At 42.2% G+C, this 18,207-nt stretch overlaps 1 protein-coding gene across 1 annotated transcript in view; it reads left to right on the forward strand.

Annotated features, from left to right (window-relative positions):
• Window positions 1-747: 747 nt before the first annotated feature.
• Window positions 748-18,207, forward strand: part of HPRT1 (hypoxanthine phosphoribosyltransferase 1) — a 38,484-nt gene continuing 21,024 nt past the window's right edge. Inside the window, exons 1-3 of the mRNA XM_059157660.1 lie at window positions 748-920; window positions 12,973-13,079; window positions 15,348-15,531. Coding sequence (XP_059013643.1) covers window positions 894-920; window positions 12,973-13,079; window positions 15,348-15,531 — 318 coding nt within the window. The 5' untranslated portion in view covers window positions 748-893. The remainder of the gene's footprint in view (window positions 921-12,972; window positions 13,080-15,347; window positions 15,532-18,207) is intronic.

Here is an 18,207-nt window from a genome sequence, read left to right on the forward strand (position 1 = left end):
CATGTCTAATCCTCACAACGATCCTGTTAATATCCTCACTTAACAGAGATGAAAAGAGGCTCATTGGGTCTGATTCACACAAGGCCACACAGCAGTTGGGTGTTCTCCAGCGGATCTGGACCCTGACCTGCTGACTCTACAGTTCTAGGTCTGAACTCGCACACCCAGTTAAAGTTTTTTTTCAAAAGGTTTTTTATTTCTTTATTTAACAGAGAGAGAGATCACAAGAAGGCAGAGAGGCGAGGGGTGGGGGGTGGGGTTGGGCGGGGAGCAGGCTCCCCGCTGAGCAGAGAGCCCAATGCGGGGCTCCATCGCAGGACCCTGAGATCAAGACCTGAGCTGAAGGCAGAGGCTTAACCCACTGAGCCACCCAGGCGCCCACAGTTAAAGTTTTTTGGTAGAACTGGGCCACCAGTCTGGAAAACGAAATCCGCAATGTGGTCCAAGGTCTTGGGAAGGGGACGCCGGGCGAGAGAAGCACGCGGTGACTGCAAGCGGTAGAGCCGGAGCCCAGTTTAGGGCCGCAAGGAAGAAGCGAGGCGGCGGCAGGTTTGGGAATTCGGGAGCCCTCCGGCTGGCGGACGCGGGGAAAGCGTGACAGAGGCCGCACGCGAGGAGTCTCTGCTTTTTCCGGAGGAAAGCCCCCGCTTCGGGAGCGTGGACACCAGCGGGCGCCCGCCCAGGCTCGGGGCAGTCTGGGGGGCGGAGCCGGGGCGGGGCGGGGCGTGGCGTGCTTTGCCTCTGCTCCGGCGGCGGCCTAGAGCGCTGCGACGAGCGCATCGCTCAGTTCTCCCGCGTGTCGCCACCTTCAGCGGAACCTCCGCCTCCTCTGCTGCGCCGCCGGCTTCCTCCTCTTCAGGCTGCCGTCGACCCGCACGCCCGCCGGCTCCGTAATGGCGACCCGCAGCCCCAGCGTCGTGGTGAGCAGCCTACCCCGCCGAGCCGTGACCGTGGCCGTGGCGGCGGCGGCGGGCGGCCCGCGAGGCGCGCGGCCCGCGGTGCGGCCGCCGGGGTGGCCGGGGGAAGCCCGGAGGGGCGGGGGGCGGCCGCCGCGTCCCGGCTGGAGCCTTACGTCACGCGGGGCGGCGTGTGGGACGGAGGGCGAGGTGCCGGTTGGGTGCCTCTGGACGACCCTGGCAGGGAGGGCCGCGTGTGGGAGGGGAGGGTGGAAATGGCGTTTTGGTTCACTCGTGCTGCCGGGGAGCGTGCTGCGGGGAGGGGCCGCGCGGGCCAGTTCGGAAAGGATCTGGCGCGCCGCGGGTTTGGGCCGTTTACTGGTGGGGAGTTCGGGGCGGGGGCTTTCTCCCGGGAGGCCCTTCTCTAAACTGGGGGTGTGCTGCCCAGGTCCTCGGGGTGCTGGTGTAGAGGGCCCAGGCACGGGCACGACCACAGGGGAGGGCGCGCGCGGACTGGCATTCGTACCTAGTTCCGCAAATACCATAGTGACTGTGCGAATGCGCATTGCCTGATTGAATCCTCACGGCAGCCTTGGTAGCGGTAACCATGCCTGCCTTTTTACACACGGGGAAAATAGACGGTATTAGGTAATTTTCCCACGGCCCAGAGGTAACCAGGCCTCGAATTGGGATGCGCCTCAACCTGGTTCCTATGCTCTTCGATCCTGCGGGGACAAAATACGCGAGTCCGCTCCTTACCTTCAAGGACATTCCTACCATCATCAGCCTCTCGTATCCTGTCTCCAACCTCATTGGTTCTTTTTGTTTCTCGAACAAGCTCAGCTGCATGCCCCTCCCACCTTTCGGATCATTCTTGCTAAAATGGCCAACGCCTCTCCCAGACAGTTACATGCTTTAGTCTGCATCTTCGTCGTCATCGTCATGGTCGTTGTTATACTCAGTCACCCGATTACCTGTTGATTGTCTTTCCCACTAAACCATAAACTTTGTAAAAGGTCAGGGATCACCACCATAACCCCAGCACATAGGACAGTGCTTGGCATATAAGGAATTACCAATAATGCTTTGCTGAATTAAAAAATAATTAGTCACTTGAGCCCTAAAAAGGGAAGGATTCTGTTGATATTCGGAACTGTGGCTTAATTAAGGTAAAGACCAATGTTCTTAATGGAGTCTGGCCTGGAATCCTGCTTTTTTGGGTTGTTTCCAAGCTGTGTGGCTTTGGGTAACTGACTTCACTTTTCTGGGCTTAAGTGTTCTTAATGAATCACTGAGGTGCCGTTGAAAAGATTGTAAAACTGTCTGCAGTCTTAACTGACGAAAGAACCTTTCTATGGTCCTTGACTGGGAATAGTAATATAATATAATAGCTATCATTGTGTTTACCTATATAGTCCTACTTAGTCCTCAGAACAACCCTATAACAGCATGATTATTTTTAAAAAGATTTATTTTTTTGAGAGAGAGTGGGGACCGAAAGAGAGAGAGAGAGAGAGAATCCTCAAGCAGGACTCCCTGCTGGGCACGGAGCCTGATGTGGACCTCTATCCCAGGACCCCAATATCAGCACAATGATTACCATTTTACAGATGAGGAATCTTTGAAACCTCTGAGAGGTTAAGTAATTTAAGCATACGCACATGACACAGTTACTAAGAGGAACTCAAACTCAAACCTTGGTCTCTTTTCCAGAGCCCAGGCCCTTAAAATGGGACACTAATAGTAGGTACTCAAAAAATGGCCGGGGCTGTTTTTTTTTTTTTTATTCAGTTGCTGAGGAAGTTAGACACTTTTAGCTGTGATACCCCGCCCCAGCACATAGTGAGTTATTATTGCTAGAACTGGCTGTTAGTTTTGTTTGAACATTAAGATCTTCATTGTGTTTGCAATGTTTGCCAATTCCCGTTCCTTTTTTAATTTCCTTCCCAGAAATGGTCTGGATGTTAGTAGTAACAAACACACAGTGGTTACTATGTGTTGGTTTCTTTGCTAAAAAAAAAAAAGACAGAAGGACCAACCAGATCAGCAGAAAAGTGGGGTCTTGGAGTTTTCCATTCGTTTTCTTGTAATTCATCAGGTAGTCACTGGGCCATGTCTTGTGGGGAGAGGCTGAAGATGCACTAGTTTAGCTTTCTTTCTTGTATAATTTTATCCTGTGTGGATTCAGTAAGATTCACCTGCTCTAAAAGTGTTAACCACCTTTGTTAATACCCACGGTGAGACTGCATTGTTCCTTTGCCATTGCACCTGTGCCGCCAAATTACTAACATTTAGAATAACTTGCTACTAACAAGAATTCATACACACTTCTGATTGCTATGGAACTACTCTACTCTCCACAGTGTGCGTCTGGTAATTGACAGGTATATATATATTTTTGTCCAGAATGAACATAGCTGTTACTCCACAGTGCACACTAATAAAAGGAAAGGTCATAGTGTAGGATAAATTCATGTACTTGAACATAGAGCAGTTATGGACCAGCTTATCTAGAAGCAGCTAATAATTTACCCCTGGGTTGAATAGTAAGAAAGCTGATTTTAGGGGCATTTGGGTAGCTCAGTCGGATGAGCATCCAGCTCTTGATTTCCGCTCAGGTTGTGATCTCAGGGTCTTGGAATTGGGCCCTACATTGGGCTCTCCACTCAGTGGGGAGTCTGGGGAGTCTCCCTCTTTGCCCTCTCCTGAAATAAATTTTAAAAATCTTAAAAAGAATGCTGATTTTAATTCTTTTTTTTAAAGATTTTTATTTTTATTTATTTGACAGAGAGAGATCACAAGTAGGCAGAGAGGCAGGCAGAGAGAGAGAGAAAGGGAAGCAGGCTCCGTGCTGAACAGAGAGCTCGATGCTGGGCTCGATCCCAGGACCCTGAGATCATGACCTGAGCCAAAGGCAGAGGCTTTAACCCACTGAGCCACCCAGGCGCCCCTGATTTTGATTCTTACAATCCTTCAATTCTTAGAAACCTTTTAATTCTTTAACCCCTAGAAGGGAAGGCAAACAATTTATATATGTAGTTTATTTGTAAGACTGATACTAAATTGGAAGATGAACATACTGCTAGCTTAAATTACTTTCACATTAAGAATTAAGTGCATCAGTGATCCATAATTTCATTTTATGATTCCCCAGGTTATCACAAATTATCCCAAAGGGATGGCATATTCTCTGCTTTGGTGTTTTTTTTGTTTGGTTGGTTTTGGTTTTGGTTTTAACTTGCTATTTTTAGTAACATATAATGTATTATGTTCCCCAGGGGTACAGGTCTGTGAGACATCAGACTTACCCATTTAACAGCACTTAACATAGCACATACCCTCCCTCGTGATATTTTTTAAGAATTTTAATACTTTTGGGGCACCTGGGTAGCTCAGTGGGTTAAGCGTCTGCCTTCGGCTCAGGTCATGATGTCAGGGTTCTGGGATCTAGCTTCGCATCAAGCTGTCTGCTCAGCAGGGAGTCTGCTTCCTTCTCTCTCTGCCTGCCTCTCTGCCTACTTGTGATCTCTATCAAAATAAATTAAAAAATAACTTTTTCAAAAAAAGGCTTAAAAGAAGTTTGATATTGTTTTCCAGATTTTTTGGAGATTTTATTTATTTATTTGACAGAGAGAAAGATAGCAAGAGCAGGAACACAAGCAGGGGGACTGGGAGAGGGAGAAGCAGGCCACCCGCGGAGCAGGGAGCCCAATACGGGGCTCCATCCCAAGACCCTGGGATCATGACCCGAGCCGAAGGTAGAAGCTTAACCGACCGAGACACCCAGGCACCCAGGTACCCCTTTGTTCGAGTTTTCTTTAAGAATTTTAAAGTGGGGGCACCTGGGTGGCTCAGTGGGTTAAGCCTCTGCCTTGGGCTCAGGTTGTGATCTCGGGGTCCTGGGATCGAGCCCCGCATTAGGCTTTCTGCACAGCGGGGAGCCTGCTTCCCCCTCTCTACCTGCCTCTCTGCCTACTTGTAATCTCTGTCTGACTTATGATCTCTGTCTGTGAAATAAAATTAAATCTTTTTTAAAAAATTATTTATTTTTTTAAAAGATTTTTATTTATCTATTTGACAGAGATCCCAAAAATAGAATTTTAAAGTATCTGACTGTAAAAGGTAGAAATATGCTACCTAGCAATTCCTGCCCATTCTAGAAGCTTGGAATTGTTGTTGGTTACTAGGAATAAGTAAAATATATTTTGTCTATTACTGTACATCTTTTAACTCATATTTTAAGCTCATTTTGAGACTCACTTCTGTTCGGTCTTGTCTGGACCCATGGGCATTGCTATATTTTGACCACACAGAGGCTTAAGCCATCCTGGTCACAGATGATGAATTGATGTAGCTCCTGTTGCCTCAGGTTGAGGTAATTTCCTTGCCTGCTGTAATTTTAGATAATAATATTTTTGTAATTAGAAATCTTACGTGTAAACCACAAAAAAATGTTCACTGTGGAAACCGTTACTACAGATGTGCGCACATAATTACTAAGAATTTGTGATGCCAGTTTTATGGGGAAGGAAAATCATTTTGGCAGTCTGTGATAGCGAAAGTACTGACCTTCTGGACACATGTTACAAATGCTAATGTTACATTTTCCGGTAGTCTTACATATTAATGAAAGCACCTGTGTAGCGTTTACCATTAACAAGTATATTTACAGAGAGGCTAGAATTTGAGAGTTGTGTTCTGAAGCTCAGAGGAGATGCGCAGATTTACCATTACTGAGTAAATGGTAAGTAACTCAGAGCTATTAGTAACCTATTCTTGGATTTCCAGTTCAGCCAGATACGGCCATAGTGGGAACAGTGGGTCTGGAGAGAAACCATTTTCATTTGTTTACCGCTTCCTGTGCCCCCTTCTGGCAGCACATACACTAACATTGTTTACCATTTCTTGCCCTTCCAAAGTGCTCCCCAAATATTTTGGGGTTGGGCTCTCCCCAGAGCCATCTAGAACCTTCTTCGTGATCTTCTTTAGCCATTTATGTTAGGTGCTTGTGACAGACTGAAAAGGAGCCACTCCTGCCCAAATTCCTCTGTTGAAGCCCTAACTGCCAGTGTGTGGTATTTGGTGATGGGGCATTTGGATGGTCATTAGGAGTAGATGAGGTCATGAGGTTGGGACCCTGTTCTTTTAAGAAAAGACCTCAAAGAGCTCCCTCCCCCACCCTCCACTGTGCACATAGGAGAAAGCAGCTGCTTAAAAGCCAAGAGGAGAGGCCTCAGAATGAAACCTGCTTTGCTGGCATCTTGATCTTAGACTTCCAGAAGGAAGCCTCCAGAACTGGAGGAAATAAATTCCTGCTGTTTAAGCCCCCCAGATGGTGGTATTTTGTTACAGCAGCTCCAGCCGACGAATACAGCTGTTACAGAAGGTGTCAGTGGTAACCTCGTGCTTGGACATGCAACACCAAGTTACCAAACATGAAGCAGATGGGATTTCCATTCATACAGAAATGTTACACATTCATAATCAACTATTGCCTGGTTGGCTTAGAAGGCTGTGCTAATTAAGTATCAGAGACATGCCAGTCTACCCAGTTTACAACCTAGGCAATGGAACATAACGACTAAGCCCGTTGGTGCTTTAGGGGGAGTCACTGTGCTGGGTTCCTGGTTTGCCTTTAGTGTATGTATAAGTGCTTTTGATAATCAATGGTTATTGGCTTGTCAGATTAGATTCAGGTAGAAATGACAAGCTTAATTGTGCCATATAGTTGTGTGTGTGTACGTATGTCTTTTCACCTAGATTATAAACTCTAAGTTTATAATGATAAATTATAATTATAATAAAGTTATAAATTATGATAAGTTATTATAAGTTATAATTAATTTATAATATAAAAGTTATAACTAAATTTAAATTTAGGGCTCTAAATTTAAAATCATCTTCGGCTCCCCCTACAAAATCTGTTGCACAGTACCTTTCTCAAAGTGGATGTTAAATGCATTTTGATGTAATTTTATATATTGCAATCCCTTCCTATCAAAGGAGCCACTGGATTATTAAGTAATCTGTATCAGATGAGGTTAATAGTAGACATTAAGTAATATCAGATGGGACTGATAAGGGCTAATAAGATTAAAGGCCACCAAGTACATTTCTGTCTAGGTCTTGTGGAGATCGAGGTTGTTGGACGAGTTGAATGTGAAGCTTGGGTGTTTGGGATGATTAAAAACAAGTTCCTGTTTATTGAATTGTGTCTTAGTTTATTTCTTCTCAGTGATCCAGGTGCAAATGAGGCCTCTGAGAGGTTGGGTGGTCTCCTAAACCTCCGGCACACATCCCCTATTTCTTTTCCATAGCACCTTACCACCGTCTCGTGGTTATTCACGTACATGTCAACTCTTCTGAAGGAAGCTGAAGATTTATCTAGTCCTCTACAGTATGTACAACATAGTAGGTTCTCAATAAATATTTGAGTATTAGTAATAAGAATTCATGTTCTGGATAAGGTCATCACCATTTTAAAATTAGTACCCTAATATTTACTCATTTTATATGGATTTAAAAGACTTGGACTTTCATTAAATGTAAAACTGGGAAAAGCGACGTTTGTGCCTTGTCATCATTTACATATTGCTCTGCATTTAACTTCATATTTGAAATATCTACAAGTAGACATAATAGCATAACCCCCATATACCTGTTGTTCAGTTCTGACAACTACTATGGCCAATCACTTATTTCTCAAATGATGACCCCCCTAAATATACCCCCATTTATTTGTAGTGAATTAGAACAAAGTTGTGAATTCATGCCTTGAGTACCTTAAACAATGCAAGTTTTTTTGTCTTTTTTGTTTGTTTGTTTTGTGAGTAAAGCGATGGAAGTTTATTAAGTGAGGATAACGGAAAAAGCTCTTAAGGAGTGGGTCCACAGGGTTGCCTTAAGGGTTCGTCTTTTATGGAAAGCTAACCAGGAAACTTAAATCCTTTTAACATCTCTGTGGATAACACCTTCTATGAGGGGCTGGTTATACTTTGTTGGTCACAGGTGATTACCATAAAGACCCACCCACCCCACTCATCTGGCACCCTAGGGCATGGTGGCACACCTCGGGCATGGTTGCCCTATTTGTCCCCTTATCTCTGGTTTTCTCACACCGCCACATTTTTGGGGGATTTCTGTGTGCCTGATCACTTAGCCACCTACCTCTCTCCCCCTACCTAGCCCTGCCTGTCCTTCTCTCATTCCCCCTGGGATAGTAACCTTAACTGCCGTTAGGGAATCGAATCGGGACGATGACTGCTCTGGCTGCTTCCTGCTGGAATGTGGCAGCGGGCTGTGCCGCAGTTAGAATCTATCCAGGGGTTGGTATGGGGGCTTGTGGTATGGTCCCAGGGGATCATGATGGGCAGCAAATGGTCCATGCATCAGCAGATGGAAAAGTAGTTCCTCAAAAAGTTGAAAATAGAGCGCTCTATGACCCCGCAGTTGTACTACTGGGTATTTACCCCAAAGACATGAATGTAGTGATCTGAAGGGGCATGGGCCCCCAATGTTTATAGCAACAATATCCACAATAGTCAAACTATGGAAAGAGCCCAGATGTCTGTTGACAAATGAATGGATAAAGATGTGGGGTGTGTGTGTGTGTATGTGTGTATATATATGATGGAATATTATGCAGCCATCAAAAAATGAAATCTTGCCTTTTGCAAAGAGTGGATGGAACCCAGAGGGTATTATGCTAAGCAAAATAAGTCAATCAGAGAAAGATAGTTATATGACCTCGCTGATGTGTGGGATTTAAGAAACAAGGCAGAGATTGCTTCTCGGCCTTTTGGCTAAGATCAAGTGAAGAAAACAAGGCAGAGGATCATAAGGGAAGAGAGGAAAAAATGAAACATAATGATACCAGAGAGGGAGACAAACCATAAGAGACTTTTAATCTCAGGAAACAAATTGAGAGTTACTGGAGGGGAGGGGAGTGGGAGGATGAGGGGAGGCTGGGTGACAGACACTGGGGAGGATATGTGCTATGGGGAGCACTGTGAATTGTGTAAGACTGATAACCTGTACCCCTGAAACTAATAATACATTACATGTTAATTTAAAAAAAAAACTGTAGAGGAAAATTTCAGTAAAGGTTCATTTAACAACCAAAGAAAAAGTATTAGGCCCAAAATTATGATCACATCCCTTAGATAAAATCCCCAGTTCCCAATTTTGTCAAATAGATCAGTGGATATCTTGATCTTATTTAATTGATCACAAATGCCACGTATTAATTGGGGCACCTTCGAGCAGTGCAAGTTTTAAGAATATCTTTTTGCCTTTTCTGGGAAGAGTTACATTAACATGTTTTTTTATGCTTGAAATAACAAATCAGCCGTTTTTAAAATTTTTATTGTTTTTAAATTTTAATTCCAGTATAGTGCACCTGGGTGGCTCAGTCAGTTAAGTGTCTGCCTTTGGCTCAGGTCATGTTCCTGGAGTCCCGGGATCTGGCCCCACATTGGGCTCCCTGATCAGTGGGGAGCCTGCTTCTCTCTCTGCCACTCCTCCCACTCATGCTCTCTCACTGGCACGCTCGCTCTCTCATAAATAAAAATCTGTAAAATTTTAATTCAGTATAGTTAACACAGTGTTTTGTTAGTTTCAGGTGTACAATATAGTGATTTAACAATGATTCTATATGTAACTCAGTGCTCATCGCTTAGGTGTACTCTTAATCTTTATCACCTATTTCCCTTATGTTCCCCCCACTCACCTGCCCTCTGGTAACCATCAATTTGTTCTCTATAGTAAACAGTCTGTTTCTTGGTTTGTCTCGCACTCTTTTCTTTCTTTTCTTAAATTCCACATATGAGTGAAATCATAATGATACTTGTCTTTCTCTGACTTATTTCACTTAGCATATACTCTAGGACTCCATCCATGTTGTTGCACATGGCAAGATTTCATTCGTTTTTATGGCCGAATAATATTCCACCATGTATATGTACAACATACCTTCTTTATCTTTTCATTAGTCCCAACAGTTGGGCTGTTTCCATAATTTGGCTGTTGTAAATCCTGCGTCCATAATCATGGGGGTGCATATATTCCTTTGAATTCGTGTTTTTGTATTCTTTGGGTAAATACCCAGTAGTGTGGTTGCTGGATCGCAGGGTAGCTCTGTTTTTAACTTTTCTGAGGACCCTCCATACTGTCTTCCACAGTGACTGCAACAGCTTGCATTCCCACCCACGGTGCAAGAGGGTTCTCCTTCCTCTACATCCTCACCATCCCCTATTGTTTCTTGTGTTGTTTTGAGTTTCGCCATCCTGATGGGCGTGAGGTGGTATCTCATTATAATTTTGACTTGCATTTCCCTGATGATGAGTGATGTTGAACATCTTTTTGTGCATCTGTTGGCCATCTGGATATCTTCTTTGGAGAAATGTCTGTTCATGTCTTTGGCCCATTTTTAAATTGGATCCTTTGTATTTGGGTGTTGAGTTGGATATGTTCTTTATATATTTTGGATACTATCCTTTATTGGATATGTCATTTGCAAATATCTTCTCCAGTTCTGTCGGTTGTCTTTTAGTTTTCTTGATTGTTTCCTTTGTTGAGCAGGAGCTTTTTATTTTGATGCAGTCCCAATAGTTTATTTTTGCTTTTCCTTCCTTTGCCTTAGGACACATATCTAGAAAAATATTGCTATGGCCTACGTTAATGTTTGTGTTCTTGTCTAGGATTTTTATGGTTTCAGATCTCACATTTAGGTCTTTAATCCATTTTGATTTTATTTTTGTGAATGGTATAGTCAGGTGGTCCAGTTTAATTCTTTTGCATGTTGCTGTCTAGTTTTCCCAACGCCATTTATTGAAGAGACTATCTTTTTCCCACTGGGTATTTTCTTTCCTGCTGTGCTGAAGGTTGACCATATAACTGGGTTTGTTTCTGGGTTTTCCATCCTGTTCTGTTCTACTTTTGTGCCAGTACCTTACTGTTTTGATTACTACAGCTTCGTAGTATAATTTGAAATCTGGAATTGTGATACCTCCAGCTTCCTTTTTCTCCTCTTTTTTGAGATGCACTTGTAAATGGGATTGCTTTCTTAATTTCTCTTTCTGTTGCTTCATTATTTGTGTATAAAAATGTAGTGGATCTCTGCACATTTCTGCACTTTGTATCCTGCAACCTTACTAAAGGTAAGGTCAGTTTTAGTTGTTTTTTGGTGGAGTCTTTAGGGTTTTCTATATATAGTATCATGTCATTTGCAAATAGTGAAGGTTTTACTACTTCCTTACCAGTTTGGATCCTTTTATTCCTTTTCCTTGTCTGGTTGCTGCAGCTCAAACTTTCAGTGGTGAGAGAGGACATTTTGTCTTGTTTATGATCTCAGGGGGAAAAGTTCTCAGTTTTTCACCATTGAGTGTGGTGTTGGCTATGGGTTTTTCATCTCTATGGCCTTTGTTATGTTGATGTATGTTCCCTCTAAACCTGTTTTGTTGAGGAATTATCATGAATGGATGTGGTATTTTGTCAGATGCTTTTTCTGTGTCTGTTGAAATTATCATATGGGTTTTATCCTTTCCGCTACCGACGTGATTCTGCCTTTGGCTCAGGTCACGATCTCAGGGTCCTGGGATCATTCCCTCGTCGTCGGGCTCCCTGCTCAGCGGGGAGTCTGCTTCTGCCTCTGTCTGCTGCTCCCCCTGCTTGTGTTTTCTTTCTCTCTCTCTGTGTCAAACAAATAAAATCTTAAAAAATAATTTAAAAAAAAAACTGTTGCAGCTCTTTGACATTAAATGTGATATATGAATCTAATAGCATTGATTGAAAATAAAAACTTTTGAATTAGACATTAATTTGGTGTTTTGGTAGAGATAGAATTCGTATTTTGGCATACATTCCAGCTGTTCTGTGTATAGCCGACCGCACGTCTGGGATGAACTCTGGGCAAAAGCCACCTTGGCTTTGATTGAGACAAACCAGACTCTTGAAGTTCTTGGGCTGCATGCAAAACCTGTAGCTAGGGCCTGAGCCACTTTTGCAGAAGCTGTAGTCTTTCCGAGTGTTACATAATTTCGAAGAGTCCTGGGTGGGTCCCTGGTTATGCTTGTGCAGAAGCAGTGAGCGACTGGGAGGAGGTGGTGAGTAAGCCTCAGGGAAGCCTTTTTTTTTTTTTGGTGCTCTGGATCTTTTTAGTGAAATGGTTGGGACATTTTCATTCTTGTCAGGTAATAGCAGATACATTCTGATGAGCCGGACTTGAATATTTATCTTCTTATCCTACACGATCTAGCAAGGTCTGTCTTTTCCCAAAACCTGAACTAAATTTCAGTTTATAAAATTTATAAAAGGAATACTGCTTGTTATAGAGAGTGTTCTTGGAAAACTCCTGGAGGTGACCAATGTCCCGTTTCCATTCTTTTTGTAGTGACTGTGTTCTGAGATATGCATGACTTGAACGTTTAGCAGACAGGTTAGCACTTATCTTGGTTCTCCTCAACCTTGGAGTGTCTGCTGTGAAGGCACGTCATGAATTGATTATAACAGTCTCAGACTTCTAAGAGTTTGGGTGCTTAAGAAATCACTTAGCTTTTTAGGTGATTTTTTTCCCCTGCTGTGAGGTGAGAGAGGCTGTTTGGAATTGGGGTGGGGAACAGCAGTTTTTGTTCAGTGTGACATTTTAGCTTGTTAGACTACAGTGTGTTAAAAATTTTTTTCTACAGTGTATTTAAGGTTTCTTTTTTTTACTAAAATTTCAAACATACTCAAAAGTGGAGAGAACAGAATAATGAACCCCCATATGCTCATCACCCCAGTTTAAAATGTTACCATGATTTTGCCACATTTGTCTTCACTCTTTAAAGTGTTTTGTTTTCTCGTTGCTGAACTGAAGGAAAGTTCATATCCTGTCATTTTATGTCTCCAGTCTCAACTGTTCATCTCTAAAGCATACAGTTTGTTTCTTATGTATAACTCTTAATTCATAATCATACCTACAAAGTTACAGAAAGTTCTCGATTTGTCATACCTGAATTTCTCTTTCAAGCTACGGTTTTTTAATATCTGAGGTCAATCTTGTAATGCTGCCACTGAAATAGTCCTATTTCTTTTTCAGATTAGTGATGATGAACCAGGTTATGACCTAGATTTATTCTGTATACCTCATCATTACGCTGAGGATTTGGAAAAGGTGTTTATTCCTCATGGACTAATTATGGACAGGTTAGTAAGATCTTCAATTTTGGGGTTTTTTTTTCTTACAGTAATTTCAAGTGTCAGCAACTGTTTTAAGTAGTTGATATTTGAACATAAACTAGGCCAGCGTGTCAAGTAAAAGATGTTTTCTATTTTAGAGCCCTCTTTACAAACGAGGTCCAAGGAGAGCTTACTAATTACCCAGAGTAAGTCATGGTATGCTGGGAGTCTGTATGGAGTAGAACAAAGTAAACAGCAAAGGGAGATTGGAGGAGTGAACTCCAGTCTTTGATTACTCAACCTTGAGCAGGGCGATGGGTTGGGGCTAAATCACAGGAAGGGGAGGTCCTAGGTTGATTCGTCTGTGCATCTAGCTTGCAAATCGCTCCTTAACTGAATTGCCATGAAATACCTAACTTGGTATTTAAATGCTTGCCCTGTGTGTCTGGCCAGTTCGTTTTTGATTTTCAGATCACAGTATCAATACATGTGTTTTGCAAAATATTCTAAGGATTGAGGCTATGAATGAGAAGAACAGGGTTCTCTCCTCTCAGCGCCCCATGCACAGTCCTTGCCTACACACAGGTTATGCACATACACTGTAGACGAATGTACGTGCAGTAAACTCTTGACTCGCCCCAAAACTTTACTTACTAGTAGCTACCTGTGGACCAGAAAGCTCACCGATAACATAAAGTTGATTAACACATACTTTATATGTTATATATATATTCTTACAATCAAGTAAGCTAGAGAAAAGAATATTTTTTATTAAATATTTTATTTATTTGACAGAGATCACAAGTAGGTAGAGAGAGAGGAGGAAGAAGGCTCCCCACGGAGCAGAGAGCCCAATGTGTGGCTTGATCCCAGGACCCCAGGATCATAACCCAAGCTGAAGGCAGAGGCTTTTTTTTTTTTTTTTAAAGATTTTATTTATTTATTTGTCAGAGAGAGAGAGGGAGAACACAAGCAGGCAGAGTGGCAGGCAGAGGCAGAGAGAGAAGCAGGCTCCCCGCTGAGCAAGGAGCCCAATGTGGGACTCCAATCCCAGGACCCTGGGATCATGACCTGAGCCGAAGGCTGCATCTTAACCAACTGAGCCACCCAGGCGTCCCTGAAGGCAGAGGCTTTAACCCACTGAGCCACCCAGGTGCCCCAAGAATATGTTTTTAAGAAGATAATAAGGAAGAGAAAATACACTGATAGTACTGTATTTATTTTTGAAAAATCCCTGTATAAGGGGACTTGGGCAGTTCAAACCTGTGTTGTTCAGGCATCAGCTGTGTTTCATTTTAACACATAGGAATGTGCTATCATACAGGTCTGGAATTTATTGAACATTTTTTCATGTTAGTATACTTAGAGCTGTATCGAGTATTTTGAAAGTTGCATAACAGTCCATTTTCTGACTGTACTGTAATTGATTTAAGCCGTCCTTTATTGATGGACATGCAAGATGTCTCCACTATTTTGCTTTTACAGACCACACTAGAAGGAAACATCCTCTTACACATGTTTGGGCACTTGCTTCGGCTTGATCCATGGGGAAATTCTGGGTTAGGGGGAAGGTATTTATTGAATATTTTCATACTGCCAGGTTATCCCAAAAAGTTACTGTAATTTTTACTCCTAGTGTTATATGAGAGTGCTCTCTCTCTCTCTCTCTCTTTTTTTTTTTTACAATCTCTAACAATATCTCTATTATCAGGGAAATTTTATTTAGTCAGAATTGTCAGTCTGATAGGTGGAAATGGTATTTTAATCATTTATGTTAGGTGTTACAGTGTGTATGTTTTTTGAAGATTTTTAAGTTTTTTTTTCACTTTTTTGAAGCAAGAGTATAACTCCTGAGGGGCAAAGGATGTGTTTTGTGGAGGTTTAATGCCTAAGGGAGATGTTTATTATAAAGCTAAATATATTTTTTAAAGTTAATTTCTCTTAAGTTAATCAGAGAAAGACAATTATCTTATGATCTCCCTGATATGAGGAAGTTGAGAGGCAATGTAGGGCGTTTGGTGGGTAGGAAAGGAATAAATGAAACAAGATAGGATGGGGAGGGAGACAAACCATAAGAGACTCTTAATCTCACAAAACAAACTGAAGGGGGGTGGGGGGGAGGTAGGGAGAGGGCAGTGGGGGGTGTTTACAGACATTGGGGAGGGTGTGTGCTATGGTGAGTGCTGTGAAGTGTGTAAACCTGGCGATTCACAGACCTGTACCCCTGGAGCTAATAATTAAAAAAAAATTTTTTTTAAGTTAATTTCTCTTAAATCCCTGATTTTATTTCCGTAGGACCGAGCGGCTTGCGCGAGATGTGATGAAGGAGATGGGAGGGCATCACATTGTGGCCCTCTGTGTGCTCAAGGGAGGTTATAAATTCTTTGCTGACCTGCTGGATTATATCAAAGCACTGAACAGAAATAGTGATGGATCTATTCCCATGACTGTAGATTTCATCAGACTGAAGAGCTACTGTGTAAGTATATCTACTCCTGAAACCAATGTCATATTGTGTGTTAACTAAAATTTAAATAAAAAAATTTAAAAATGTGTATGTGTATATATGTGTATTATATACCTATACATTTTATATACATATATGTACATATACATGTTTATATACATACATGTACATATACATAAATGTATGCATGTTTTTTGAAAAGCATGGCAACGGTAGGTTTTACTGTATGCTTTTGAAGCTCTACAAACTTAAAGTTACATATTCATTTCTCTTGGTTACAGTGAGATTTTCTAGTATCTTCTCTACTATTTTATATCCAGGTGAATATTATCTTTTTCAAACTAGTCACCCTGTAGGCTATCCACTTATTTTAAAGAGCTTTTGGTTTGGTTTTGTTTCTTGGATTTTTTGAAAACCGCTTTTGAGGAGTTGCCCTTGGGACCTGGGAGATTTTTTTTTCTTTTTTCTTTTCTTTTCTTTTTCTCAGTGTCCCAAGATTCATTGTTGGGAGCACCACACCCAGTGCTCCATGCAATATGTGCCCCTCTTAATACACAGCACCAGGCTCACCCAACTACCCACTCCCCTCCCCTCCAAAACCCTCAGTTTGTTTCTTAGAGTCCACAGTCTCTCATGGTTTGTCTCCCCCTCCGATTTCCCCCAACTCCCTTCTCCTGTCCTTCTCCTAATGTCCTCCGTGTTATTTCTTATGCTCCACAAGTAAGTGATACCATATGATAATTGACTCTCACACTGCTTGACTTACTTCACTCAGCATAATCTCCTCCAGTCCCGTCCATGTTGATACAGAAGTTGGGTATTCATCCTTTCTGATGGCTGAGTAATATTCCATTGTATATACAGCCCACATCTTCCTTATGCATTTGTCTGTTGAAGGGCATCTTGGCTCTTTCCATAGTTTGGCGACTGTGGCCATTGCTGCTATGAACATTGGGGTACAGATGGCCTTCTTTTCCCTACCTCTGTATCTTTGGGGTTAATACCCAGCAGTGCAATTATACTTACCATTGGCAGATAGCTTCTGTGGCGCTGGATTGGTTTGGTGGGGAGCAGTAAGTCATTTGCAGCCGAGTCTGATAAAGAAGGTGGGTCCGTGGTTGTTTCCTAGAAAGGCAGCAGGAGGGGGTTCGGGTCCCCCTGCCTGCGTCCCTCCGGCTCAGATGCTTCACGATACTGACATAATGAGCGGTATTGGCCCTGGGATGAGCCAGAATCGGTGATCTATACACGTGGATTTCATCATTCGTAGTTTTCTTTGGTCACGTGGATGTTTGATTTTTTTGAGTTCGTGCTGTGGTTTGCTTCTGGTTGCTTGAGTTACTGTTTTCCTTCAAAGTGGGGTTTCTCTTGCCTTCTTCAAAGATTAGAATAAATGTCTGCTGTTTGCGGTTTCATGAATCTGTGTCCTGCTTCCCTGTAGAAACTGGCCTTCTGTTTATGTTTTCCCTGAGAATAAGACCACTTATCTACATTAACTTTCAACCTCATTCTCCCAGTTAATCATCTATTTGACCCAAGTGTTTGACCTTTTCCACGTTTTTCGTCAGTCCTACGGGTGACTGGAGAACCACTGAAGACATTTTCCCTTTCCGCTTGAGCCCCACTGTGCTCATATACCATGACATTGCTTCATACTCACAAGCTCCATGTAACTTGATGGGGTCTAAAATGAATTAGAGAATTGTTTAAATACAGGGTTTGGATTTCCTTTCACCAGAAGTTAGTGAGCGAGTGAGTGAGCTGGTTTACACTAAGATTTAATTCTAGCCAGTAGTAGCTGCTGGCAGGTGTAGGTACCCAGCCTTTGTGCCTTGTTGGCTTAGAGTCAAAACATGTATTTTCAGACTGTGGTATGATTTCTTTTTTTGATCTCCATAAGTTCCTCCCTCCACACCATACACACATGAAAATCAGTTTTGTTACTTTATTTCTTGGATTTCCTTTCTTCTGGGATATGCATAGAATGTTTATTCTTTGAAAAGAAAACTTGTAAAAAAAATGAGGGGAGTTTAATCTTAGTATTTTCTTTTTAAAAGTATTTTAGGGGCGCCTGGGTGGCTCAGCGAGTTAGGCCTCTGCCTTCAGCTCCGGTCATGATCCCAGGGTCCTGGGATCGAGCCCCACATCAGGCTCCCTGCTCAGCAGGGAGCCTTCTTCCTCCCCTCTCTCTCTGCCTGCTTCTCTGCCTACTTGTGAGCTCTGTCTGTCAAATAAATTTTTAAAAATCTTAAAAAAAATTTATTCTTACAAGAACAAATTGAAGCTGTAGAAACAGTTTGACCCTGTAATGCCATTTTCTACTGTTAGGTTTTTTCTATTAGTTTTAGATTTTAGAGGATTATTAAGCTGCACTCCTCAGCTGATAAAAAAAGTGAAATCTTAAACATAAGCCAAGCAAGTTTTTAGTTAGTTTTTACATAGAGAAAAATATTATCTGTTCTGTTTTATGTGAAATTCTGTGTGGACTTACTACTAAACAGTAGAAATTAAATTCGTATGTTTACTGTTGATTTGAAGTAACATTTCTGCCCTATTTAATAATTCATCAGCTTGTCATGGAAGATATTCATGTACATATAAAAAACCAGACAACCTAATTGGATAAAATCATAAGATGGAAATTTAAAATTGTGCAGCATTAATAACATGGATGTCAGTATAGTTTCA

This window comes from Mustela lutreola, chromosome X (genome assembly GCF_030435805.1).
Source record: "Mustela lutreola isolate mMusLut2 chromosome X, mMusLut2.pri, whole genome shotgun sequence".
Lineage (NCBI taxonomy): Eukaryota > Metazoa > Chordata > Mammalia > Carnivora > Mustelidae > Mustela > Mustela lutreola.